At 56.5% G+C, this 12,512-nt stretch overlaps 1 protein-coding gene across 1 annotated transcript in view; it reads right to left on the bottom strand.

The window, feature by feature from the left end:
* The window catches only part of WNK2 (WNK lysine deficient protein kinase 2), a 136,462-nt gene that overhangs the window by 21,011 nt on the left and 102,939 nt on the right, over positions 1-12,512 (bottom strand). The window contains exons 27-31 of the mRNA XM_049632671.1: positions 11,105-11,316; positions 10,073-10,261; positions 9,250-9,348; positions 3,669-3,713; positions 1,981-2,240 (exon numbers count right to left, since the gene is read on the bottom strand). Of these exons, the coding sequence (XP_049488628.1) occupies positions 1,981-2,240; positions 3,669-3,713; positions 9,250-9,348; positions 10,073-10,261; positions 11,105-11,316 (805 nt within the window). The remainder of the gene's footprint in view (positions 1-1,980; positions 2,241-3,668; positions 3,714-9,249; positions 9,349-10,072; positions 10,262-11,104; positions 11,317-12,512) is intronic.

Here is a 12,512-nt window from a genome sequence, read left to right as displayed (position 1 = left end):
TTACAATTTAAAAAATTGGGGAAAATGAACGACTTTTTAAAAAAACTTTGAAGCATAGCTGACATACAATATTAAATTAGTTTAACATATACAACATAATGAATCAAGATATGTATACATCACAGAATGCTCACCACAATATTACTGATCATATTCCCCATCTACTTTTCTTTCCCCAAAAGAGTAAAGTTCTGCTACAGCATGACTGGACCTTGTAAACACTGTACTAAGTGAAATAAGCCAGACAGCAAAGGGCAAATACTATATGATTCCACTTAAATGAGGTGCTTAGTGTCGTCAAATTCATAGAAAGTAGAAAAAAAGTTAACATAGGCTGCAAAACTAGCAGACCAGAGGTGGAGACTGGAGAGTTATTTCTTAATGAGTTCTCTATTTCAGATGATGAAGTTATACAAACGGATAGTGGTAATGTTCACACACCGCTGTGTATGTACTGAATACTACCGAATTGAACACTTAAAAATGACTAAAATGGTAAATTTTATGTTATATAGATTTACCACAGTAAAAAAAAAAAAAAATGTTTTAAAAAATCCTGTTAAGAATCTAAGCCATTAGAACAAGGGGCTTAGGGAGCTGACAGATGGGGCACAGCCCTGCACAGGTACTCCATGCGCTAGAGTCCAGGTAGCCAAGCAGACTCTCGCCCATTGGGGCTCAGGGAAAAGACCCTCCAGGGCTGTCAACTCTGCCAAAGGATAACAGAGAGTGGGTTTGAGGAGTCAGGGCTGCAGCTGTCAGAAGGGAGCCACTGTCATTCGCCACTCAGAGGATACAGGGAGGCCAGGGCACAGTGTGTGTGGCAGGAATGCGGAAGCTGCCTCAAGCACTGGGGCAGCTGCAGGCAAGACTGAATGACAACTGGGCCAAAGAGCCAGGCCCAGCAAATTTTAAAGGACCAAAAACACCAGAAGTTTGTTCTTTTATCACAGTGCACTTGGGCTAAAAAGTGAGAAAATTAATAACTATATTACTTCAAACCACAGTGGAAATTACAAAATAGTTTCAACTGTAATGCTGTACAGCAAAACCTTTAGGATGCAGCTAGAACCACGAGAGAAATTTTTGTAGATTGAATGTCTATATTATTAAACAGGAAAGACCAGTAATCAATGACCTGCACATCTCAAGAAACTTTCTAGAACTTAAACAGTAGCCCAAACATAGAAAGAAGGAAGGAGATAATAAGAGAAACTGGTGACACATAAAGAATACCATCAAAGCCAAAACGACTTCTTTGAGAAGACTAATAAAATTTATGAACTCCTAAGGAAGCTGCACAAGGAGGCTGGGGGAACTCACCAACATCAGAAGTGAAAAATAAGACATCACTGCAAACTGTGAAGACAGGATATTATGAGCAGCTCCACGCCAACTAATTTGAAAACTTAAGATAAATTTAGCTATCTACCAAATGTTAGAAAAGCAGGGCTTAACAGAAAGAGAAAACAGAAAATCCAATCGCACTAAAAGTATCAAAGAAATTGAATCCGTAAGGAAAACTTTACCCTCAGGGGATGGAGAGATGTGTGAGAAACACAGCAAGATGTCAGCCACAGCATGCAGCCAGGGGCAAACTAAAGTTCACTGTGCAATTTCCGACACTTCCGTATGTTTGAAATTTTTCAAAATAAAAGGTCACAGGGGAAACTTCCCTGATTCCAAAACTGGACTCCCAGGCCAGATGGGCTCACCAGTGAACTTTGCTAAACACTTCAGGAAGAAGCAACACAATCTTGCACAGGCTCCTCAAGACCAAGAAGGGAACGCTCTTCCAGGGAGGCTGTCAAGTCAGCCTAGCCCTGTCACAGGAAGGCATCGCACGACAGAGCACCGGATGGCAGTTCCTCACTGTGCCCCACACAGGCTGGGTGCACCAGAACTAGCACCCGACGCCGGGGGCCGCTCCCACCCCGTCTCTTCCGCCTGGGTGGCCTGTGCCCGCAGCACCCCACTTACAGCCCGTGTCTCGCTAGTGGCTGGGGACCAGCCCGCCGGGGCCTCCATGCCGTGTAGCCTCTGAGTCTGCTTCAGCTGGTTGAGCGAGGGCTTCAGCTGGGTGGTCCCCACCGTCTTGCTCGTCCAGTCGTCCACCAGCTTGTGCAGGTCATCCGTGAAGGTGCCTCTCTTGTTGTTGCTGTTGTTCGCCTGTGCCTGGACGTGCAAGGTGGGCTGGGGGCCCGGCTCAGGGCCCGGGACCAGGCTGCTGGTGGAAGACCCTGGGGAAGCACACACATGCCAGGTTGGTGACACTGCACACAGCGCCACCGGCCAGCTGCAGTCTTTCATACAGTGGTCTTGCTTAGGCCAGGCAACACCTTGCTTCAGGAGATGGTCTGCATCTTGGGGCCCGTGTGCCAGTTTTAGACACTTTGGAACATTTTCACAGGCCACAGGGGACCAGGCTATGCTAGGCAGCTGTCACCCTTCTGAGCTGGGCCAGAGGACAGGACCCAAGCAGCTGGCAGGCTTACTCAGCATCCACTCTGTGCCCACGCTGCCTAGGACCCCCAGACTCCTACGTGAGGAGGCTCAGAAAACTGGGGGCAAAATCCCAAGGCCTTTGCGCTCGAACACAAGCACTCCAGGGAAACGTGTCAATGCTGCAGGCTGAGTGCTCGGCCCATGGCAGCTCCTGCTGTCCACCCAGCAAAGGGAAGAGGGAAAATGCTAAATAGGCTGGGTCGTCAGCATGCCTGTGCAAGAATGTTAGTGGCTGAGTGGTTTCGAATTTAAGACACAAAACTGTGCCTCTCCTCACCAGCACATGTAGGGAAGGTATTACTAAAGGGTAGAAACACTCAAAGCCTTCCACCGTGGCCCCCAAGTTTGGAGCCATCTGTGGGGTGGAGCAGGAACCAGGAGGCCCAGCTGCCAGGAAGGCCTGGGGGCTGCGGTTCAGGTGGAGCTTGGTGAAGACATCACACTCACCCACTTCACTGGAAGATTATTTTTAAGTGACCAAAATGGGACTTTTTAATTCTTTTAAATTGTGTCCTGACCCCACCGCAACATACAGTTTCTGGTTGGCAATTCTGCATAAGCCAATTTAAAATCTTTCTGCATTCAAAAAGCAGCATAATGACCATCTCTTCAAACAAGCCGTTACAAAATGTAGTCACAGTAGCTAGCAATGAAAAAGCACAGACACAAACAGTTAAACATTAGTGATGGAATCTTACATACACAGAGCTATTTCTACATGAATGTTTCAGCCAGAGAAGAAAAAAGGAGAAAAAAAAATATGGTGGAAGGTGAGGGTGGTGGGCGGCCCAGGTGGACTGATACCCATTTCATCCGGGCATCTCTCCTCGGGGACACTCATGTTTAGCACTTCAAGGACATACTCATCCCTGCGGTTTTGGAAAAGGAGCCAATATAACGATTGGTGACGTGTGGACATTCTGGGCAAGGAGAGTGCACGTCAACCGGCCAGGACACGCAGACTCTAGGAGCTATGGAGACGCGAGGGGGCGCCCATGGGTCACTTTCCCTACAGGCCGAGGGAAAGCGGTGCCCTGGGTGGGTGGGCGCGGAGCAGATGCAAGCACGCCCGCCCGCCGGCCATGGAGCCCCCCGATGCGCACTAGCCACATGAAAGCCCATGCGATGGAGAGCGGACAAGGGGTAAAAAACCCGATAATTACGACTGCTGTGCTCTTTGCCTAGACAGAGACGCTTCAGGGCAGACCCTGCAAGGGAAGAAGAAACGACACAAGACCACAGGGTTAGGCAGGACAGCACACACGGGGGACAGGCCACCACACTAAGCACAAGTCATCAGTGTGCAAGGAGGAGCAGAGGCCAGCGATTCAGAGAGGGGACTGGCCACCTGGGCTAACCGGGTGACCGCGAGTCAGTGTGCGGGCTCACGTGAACTTCGCCGAGGGGCTCAGGTGCAGGACCAGGCCCCAAGCTTCAGGTAGAAGTGAGTGTGTCTTTCAAAGCGTATTCAAAAAAAAAAAAAAAAAAGAAAACAAAAAAAGCAAAGCATACCACTTGGTTTTTAAACAAAAGGCTTCTGCAGCCCCACTGCAGATCGAGGCAGAAAACCCACTAAAAGTCAGCCAGGAGAGCTCAGTGGAGCCGCCGGCTTTGCCTGGAAGCTAGGCCCATGGGAGGTTTGTTTTCCAAGTGCAAAAAGATACATTGTTTTGCAGGTTTGAGGCCAATCCCAGATCCCAGGCGGCTTCCCTGACCAGACCAGTGGTGGACACAGAGGGCACCTATCTACAAAGGTGGGAATCAGGGCTGGACCCAAGTTTCTGCAATGCTACTGCCTCACCTGGTAGCCCACGTCCACCAGAACGGGGTGAGGCTTGTCATGAGACCACCACTAAGCGCCAGGCCCTGCGGTCCCAGGGGCTGTCCGTGGTGTCTGGCACAACTTGATGGTCAGTGCCCACTTGGAGGGCAGACAAGCTGGCCCTTCAGGGAGCTGGGCAGGCACAATGGGACAGGCAAGGACAGCTCAGGAGTCCCCAAGGTCACTCAGCAAGGCTGCGCTATCACAGAGGGTCTGTGCTCCTGCCCCAGGCCCTTGCCAGAGCAGAACACTTCCTGAGGGTGCCCTGCACCCTTGCCGAGGAAGGTAAGACGCCACCGCCTCTGGATGTGAGCAGAGCACAAAGGTCGGCCCAGGCTCCAGCTGAGTCGTTCTTTTTTTTTGGTTTATCCCGTGTGTGCTCAGAGGCTGATGTGGTTGGTGGAAAGGGAGGTGATGTTCTGGTGGGGTCTGTAATGTGCAAATAAAAACAAAAGGGCTGGGCAGGAGTGGTCCAGGCCAGTCGTCCCTTGGTAGCAGCAGTGAAGGGCCTTTGCTGGTCTGTTCCTGACGTGGAACCCTACTGGGAGCACAGGGCCCTCGGGGGGCTCCACAGCACAAGGGAACGAGGGTCCCAAGCTCTATGACTGTGCGGGGCCCCAGCTAAGGCACAGACGTCCCTGTCTGGATCCTGTGGTTGTAGCTCCCTCTGGGTCTCTGCAGCACCAGGACATGGAATCAATTGGCCAGCCAGGTCCCCACAGCCTGACAGAAGAGGATTCTTTCGGGGCTGATTCCCGCCATCCTCATGACAGGAACACTCAGGCAGCCACAGGAGCTGCCTGCCAGGAACCACCAGAGGAAGCCTGGGCCCGTGATCAGGGCCCCAGACTTCGCTGGGAACCCAGAGCCAAGGCCATTGGCCACCAGACACCATGCTCGGACTGGAGAGCAATACTGGCCCACAGAGGCCTCCACACCCTCACTAGACATGGCCCACAGGGACCAGAGCACACTCCCTGCCCTCAAGGTGAACCTTTAAACAAAGACCGACCGGATTCGGCGCCCTTCACGTCAGAGTCATGGCAGCCAGTGCAGTGCAGAGTTGCGGCCAAGCATAGGCCATAGGTCTGATGACCAGCCCTCACTCACATCACAGCCCTGTCCCTCCTCGGGGGTCCCCTGAGTCTCCTCCCCAGTGCCTTGCCCTTGAAGCCCACTACACAGATGGCTGACTAATGTGCCTCCACCCAGCCCTCCTCTCTTCCCCTCCATCAGGCTACAAGGCAGCATTGCAAGGGTGCTGGGGATACATGGGACCCGAAGGAAACCCACAGGGGGCATGAGGGCAGGTCTCCCCTCCCTGCAGGACTACTGTCCTTACCCAAGGTCTTGGGAAGAGCCAACTTCAAGGCCCCAGAACTACTTGGAGAAGCTTCCAGGTGGTTAGGGGTGGAGGTGGAGAGCCACGCAGCCTCTCCCAGCTGTTCTCCCAGGCTTTGAATGGGCAACACACAGGATGACCCCATGTCCTGTCCTCATGCTGCACACACATCCCACTGGGCCAGAAGTCTCATGCAGTGCCCAGGCCTCGTTCAGGAAGCCCCCCCCCCCCCACCAAATCCCTCCCCAGGCAAGGACAACCAGCCCTGCCAGCATCCACACCCTCACCGGGCTTCCAGGCGGATGCCTCAAAGGTATCTGCCACAGACAGATCTCTTAAGAAGTGGGCCAGCCCAGTGGCCATCACCACACTTGCTTTTTACCACAGCATTCAGACAACCGATGAGGCTCACAGGGAGCTTCGGGGACAGCAGCCCCTGCCTGCCACATGACGAGAGGCATGCCTCCCACCCACGGGTCCCTCTCCTGGACCAGTGGCGTTAGACATTTGGATCTGGCACCGGAAACAAAATGAGCAACCAGCACCAAAATGCCACTCAGGGCTTCTTTGGAATGAGCCACCAAGTCCTCATACTGCTGAGCAAAGTGCCAAAACTTGTCCTTGAAGCATGAAACGGGACGCATCCCAGCTCTGCCCTGCCCTGGGGTGACGGCCCCAGGGACAGTCCAGCCTGGGGAGGCCTCCATGGGGGGTGGCCTCCTTCTTGGCTGCCCTCCCCTGCCCGAAGGCCCTCTCCCACACCCCTGCAGCAGGTCCCCCCAGGAAGGGTGAGGACAGGGCCTTGGCAGCCACGCAGTGGCAGCCTCCTCGGGTGTCCCGGAGACAGACTTGCTGTGGCACGGATGACAGGCTGATAGGACACGTGAGAACATAACAAAGCAGACCCCAAAGGTCTGTGTGCAGAGAGGCTCCAGAAGCATCGGCACCTAATCCAGTCGCGTGGACTGGAGCCAGAGAGAAGGAGGGCCAACAGGTCTGACAGCAGCTTCTGACCCCCAGACACTGCTGCGACCCGACCAGAGCCTCTGAATCCCAAAACATGCTCCCTGAGTTTCCCCAAACCTTCCATCGGCCACAAGGAGGGGTCTGCCCAGGGCTTCACCCCATCTGTGCTGCCGTGGGCCCTTCCCTCCCAACAGCGGGCCTGTCCACGTGCCCACCCGAAGCAGTGCCCAGGATTCGCTCTCTGCACGCTCTCCTTCCTGGGGCTGAACACCTGTCCCATGAGGGGTCCCCTCCTAGTCACCTGCAGCTGCCTGCGCCTCCACCCCTGCTCATCTCTGACCCAGCCTGGATGCTCTCATGGTCTCTGAGTGTCACACAATTGGGGACCTTCTTTGTGTACTTCAGAACTTAACCAAGATTTTGTTTTCCTAGAGCCTGGTCTCCTATTCGGTGCAAGGCGGCAAACAGAAAACCTCTAGCCTTCATCTCTTCCTGCAGGTCAGGCCAGATGAGCCCACAGCTGCAGCCCTCCCCCTGCTGCTGACCTGGACTCCAGGACCAGGCCCCCAGAGCGGGCCCCACCCTCAGGGTCTTCCCACAGCCCTGCGCCTCAGACCTCCTCTCTGCCACCTCTCAGCCCTCAGGGCTGCGACCAGACTTTTTCCTCCAGACTTTCACAGGTGCCTGTGGTCTCCTCAGGCCTCCGAGCTCCCTAGTAACCCAGGAACCAGCCAGCTCCAGCTCCAGGAGTAGGCTGGCAGGCTGGGCGGACACCAGGGCACTGGGCATGGAAGGACGCACCTTCACATGCCCCCAGGGCCAGGGCCTGTGGGGGCCACACCGTGGCCAAGACAGCAAAGAGCTCAGCCAAGGAGTGCCTGCAGAGGGCTGTTGTGAAAACAGCAAGGCCACTGGGCCCAACCACCTAAAATCAGGTCCACCCAGGCCAGGAGCCCCGTGTGCCACCAAGCCATGCCTCACATGTCCCTTTCTTCTTAGCCACAGAGACGGAAACAAAAGCTAGACCATTTGTCCTTGCTGTGCCTCCCCATTTTTTTTTTATCTTGGAATAATAACAGTAAAACAAATGGAAACTCTTAAAAATGAATGCAGGACCACGTGGGCACAAACCTTGAAGGAGCACGTGGCACTTGATCACTCACACCAGGGGACCCCAGGGAAAGCACCACCTGCTCTAACCTGCTTCCTGTGTCCGACCCACATGTTCCCAGCAGGCCGTGGTCAGTCATGTGACCGGGATATGCCTGGGGACCCATGTGCCCTGATGCCATGGTCTCAGGAGACAGCCACGCACACTGGGACAGAAAAGAGCCAGCAAGTGATGCAGGGAGCAGGATGCACTCAGACCTTGCCCTCCCCTGCCCACCACCAGCTCAAAACCAACCAGCAGCTCAGGTGGGGCACCTGTTACTAAACAGTCCCTGGGAATCTCTAGGAGGTTCTGTGCCTCTACCCTGTCCTGCCTGGGGGAGGGGGACATGGCCCCTCTGATGGGGACAAATGCCCACTGTGGACGTGGCCTCAGGTCCTGACAAACACAATGTATCTTTATTGTACCAGCAAAAAGCCACGTGCCCCAAACCAGCATTTCCACCATTTCCATTTGATAGAAAGCTTAATTTTTGTGTTCAGAAACAAAAACCTGAAAACCCCACAGCTTTGGATTCATTTTCCAATTGTTCCAAGGGATGAAGTAATTCTGGATGGCCCTGAGCAGATACTCCCTTCCCGGACAGGAGTCCTGGGTGCCAGCAGGGCATCCCAGGAGCCAGAGGGTGACCGGGACGGAGGTTTGGGTGAGCACAGCCCCGAGGAGCTGGGTAGCTGACTTCGTGTCTGAGGACTGTGGGAGGAGAGGGCACACCAAGTAAAGTGCTCCAGCTAGAGACCAGGAGGGGCCAGGCCACAGAGACAGCCACAGCGGAGGCTGGGGCTTTCTGGGGACGCTGATGGGTTCCCAAGGTGACCGGAGTGGAGGGAGGGGTGGGCCCACCTAGCTGGAGCACCTTTCTCTCAGCCTTTGCACATGCAGGGCGTGGGGGTGGGGCAACAGCAACGAGTGCTGTGTTGTGGCCCTCGCACAAAAGTTACACCCTCCGGTGACCTTCTAGAACTGTCTCCGCTCACTACATGCATGTCTTCAGAATCCAGACACGTGTGAAACACACCATGCGTCTAGAGAAGGCCGGGGTTGTCTTTTTGTTGTCACTGGAACTGGGGACAGCGGACGTATATGTGCACCACAATCGCAACAGAAATAAAACTACGTCCAACATAAAAAATAAGTTAAACAAACGAGTGAGGAGAAAAACGCAGAGCACTTTGGGGGTCTGGGGGGCCAGGTGCCCGAGGCCAGGAGTGGGCAAGCCGCCGCACATGCTTTTAGTGCCGGCCATGAGCCGAGGGCATGCACTGGCGCTTTCTGGGGCCGAGAGCGTGGGTGCGGGCAGGGGTCTGTGTTTGATATTAAGTAGGTGACTTCAGTGGGGAGGGGGAGGCAGCCTACAGAATGTATGGAAGGCAATGAAGACAGGGAGGGGCGGGGAGAAACCAAGGGCCAGGAGGTGATAAAATACAAAGAACAAATACAGACAGATGGACACAGACACGGGTCCACTGAGGAATCGAGCGCGAGGTTTGCTACTAGACTTATAGGTCAGTCTCTCAGACGTTGGGTGGTAAACCGTCCAGCCTGCAAATGAATATAGAGGGAAGAAAACAAAGAGACAGGCATCAAGTACAGTCTCTGGGATTCCTGCTACACACCACCAGCCACATCAGCCTCGTCACTTAGCATCCACGGCTCCACCTAGCCCAGCCCGGAGGACCACAGCCGCCGACCACGTAATGGAAAGGAGGCACCGCTGGAGCACAAGAGAAGCGGACCCTGGGAGAGCGTGCGGGGCGGGCGGGCGGGCGGGGGTGGGCGCCAGCAGCGGTCACTGCGACTTCTCTGGACAGAGATGGCGGGGATGGAGCCCCTCCTCACGCGGCTACTGCGCCCACGGCCGAGGTGACGAGCATTTCCTCCTCAAGGCGGACTCCCAGCTCGAGGGGCCGTGCCCTCATCCCCCTAGCCGTCCCTCCTGACGGAAGGACCCGTGTGTAGTGGGCAGCGGGGCGGGGCAGGGCAGGCCGGGGCCTGGGAACCGGCGCAGAGCACGCACCCCACACGTGACCAGGGGGTGCTGGCGCCTTCCCCGGGCCGGCTCTAGCAGAGCACGCCTCCCTCTGAGCCTTACACAGCGAGACTCGATGATGGGTGGGCTACCCACTGTCTTTACTCAAAGGCTACCTCTACTGGTTTTTATCCTCGAGAGGCTGTGGGCGGCCCTTGCCGCCGCTCATGCCCCTCTGACACCACAGGGGCCCTACGCAGCTAGCGCATGCTCAGAGACGGGCAAGCTGGGAATCACCTGAGCCATGCGCTCCGCCTCCGTCAGTGGCTAAGCCGGAGCAGATGTCTGCAGACAGGGAGGCCCGCACCGAGCAAGGCTGCTGGGTCTGAACTGCCTTCCCACACGGGTCTGAAGCTGCTTCGGGCCCTGCCCCGGCTTGGGCAGGGTCCTTAGCAGGAGGGGCTCTGCTGCAGTCTGACAAGTGACCTGGGGGGAATAAGGGGTGACAGGCACAGTGAGGCGCTGCGGGTCAGACCAGCCAGCGCGGGGTGCATCTGTCCTCCCTGCTCGTTGCTGGGTGACCTTGGGGAAGTGGAGTCCCTGCAGGCACTGGGCACGTGGCCCGGTCACCCGAGCGCGGGCGTCAGGAAGATCAGAGAAAATGACCACAGCCTCCACCAGTCGCCAGCACTGTGCAAGGACCACGGCACACCAGGAGAGGCAACCAGGGCTCAAGGGGCCTGTACGACCTGCTCACTCTGACTAGTTTCCACTTGGCTTTAGGAATCGTCCTGGAATTCGTATGATTTGCGTAACTCTTCTTGCAGTTCACGGACACGCACCCCGTGGGTTATCCGTGATACCGAGAGGGTGGGCTCACACTCCGCTCTCGGCTGGCTTCCCACCTGGCACACACCGGGGATCCCAACTCACTGGGTTTCCAGCGCACCCTCGGTGCCCGGGTGTCCTCCCCAGCCCCCCCCCAACCACCAAAAGGCAGCTGCTCCACCCTCAATTTCAGCAGGTGACCGGTGCCTGAGAAACGGCCAGAGGAAACGCCCCGAGCCAGGTGGCACCCTGCAGGGAGGTGGGCTGAGGGGGAGAGACCCTGAACCGCCTCCTGCCTCATACACGAGTCCCCAGGCAGCCCCAGAGCAGGCCTGCGCACTCAGGGTGGGCCTGGCGACACCCCGGCCCTTCACACCTACAAAGGCTTCCCGCTCCAGTGAAAGGAGATCGAAGAAGTGCTCTTCTGGGTGCGGGCGCCTGCCTCCCGCCTGCCCCACTCGGGTCCCGGCCCCAGCCTGCCGGAGCCGGGAGGGCACAGACCTGTGCTGGAGGCCACGACCTTGAGCTGCTGCACCAGCGGGTTGAGCAGCTTCCCTGCCTTCAGCTTGCTCCTGCTCTTCCTCCTGCGGCCGGCGGGAGGGGCCGTGTGGAAGAGGCCCAGGTTGGGGGGCAGCGGCTTGCCCAGGCGGCGGTACAGGGCCTCGATCTCCTGCTTCTGCTGGCTCTGCAGCTCCGAGATCTCCTTCAGGTGCCTGCGGGAGGGGAGGTAGGGCGGGTGGGCACCCTGCTTGGTTCCGGCACATAGGCCCATCCAGGAGAGCCCTCAGGGCATGGCAAGGGTGTGAGCAGTGGGGCTTCAGGACAGATGGACCACGTCGAGGAAACAGGGGCACTGAAGACCTTGGGTCTCCATCAGGACCAAGTGGGCCCCACCGGGGGTCTCCTGCATGAACACCCCCAACACCACCAAGAGGTAGGAGGAAGAGCCCGAGGGGATTCGAGGGTTCAGGTGTCTAGACTCGTGACGCTGCCACTTTGAGTGGCTGGGGAGCGGGACACGAACAACCCCACACATTTACGCTCGCGGTACAAACCGGACACCCAAGCCCAGAGGAAGAGCAAACGATCGGCATTCAGAACTGAGAGGCTGCCTCAGCACTTCCAGCAAATAAATGGCACCTCCTCTGAGTGGGGAAACCGTAGGAGAGGCATCACAGATGAGAACATGTCCACGTGAGCAAGGGTGGGGACTCCCAGCACAGACACCACCACCCCCTGGCCACACGGGTGTGAGGCTGCCATGAAGACACAGGTGCAATTACTAGCTGTGGGCAAGGGAAGTTTCTCGAACAAGCCAGAGAAGGACCCTCCTTGGGGACCCGCTGGGCCAGCCGCCAGCCACTGCTCACCTGCCCACTCACCCGCCTGCATGCCATCTGGGCCTGATGCCAGCCCCTCTGGGCCTGATGCCAGCCCCTCAGATGTACGATGGGCCTGGCTGCCCAGGCCAGGGGCCCAGCCCCTCAGCCACAGTCCTGACCCATCTTCTGCTGCATATGGTTGGACAACGGGAAGCAAGTTCTGATTTCACTATCTTCAATGCCTGCCAGACCTCAGAAAGATGACCCTAGCCAGCAAAGTGCTGTTGCATCAAGTTAGCTTCTGAAGGGGTGATATTTTGAGGTGACACTGTTGAAGGGCAGGGGGATGCCTCAGGAGGACCTAGGGAGACCCCCAATCTGAGGATCCTGCCCCAGGGCCTGCAGCAGGTGCCTCAAAGCCCAGGGCCCCTTCCCAGGCAAGAGCCTAGACTTGTTAGCCCTGATTTCCCTTCCTCAGACTACCCAAATTCCTCTCTTGGAGGAACCTCTGCAACTCACCCCACTCCCCCCCCCCCCCCGGCGCCCCCCCCTTGCCTCACCCTCCCCCACTTGCCCCAGCCACTGAG

The sequence above is a fragment of the Panthera uncia genome, chromosome D4, assembly GCF_023721935.1.
Source record: "Panthera uncia isolate 11264 chromosome D4, Puncia_PCG_1.0, whole genome shotgun sequence".
NCBI lineage: Eukaryota > Metazoa > Chordata > Mammalia > Carnivora > Felidae > Panthera > Panthera uncia.
This window is presented reverse-complemented; position numbering and strand designations above follow the sequence as displayed.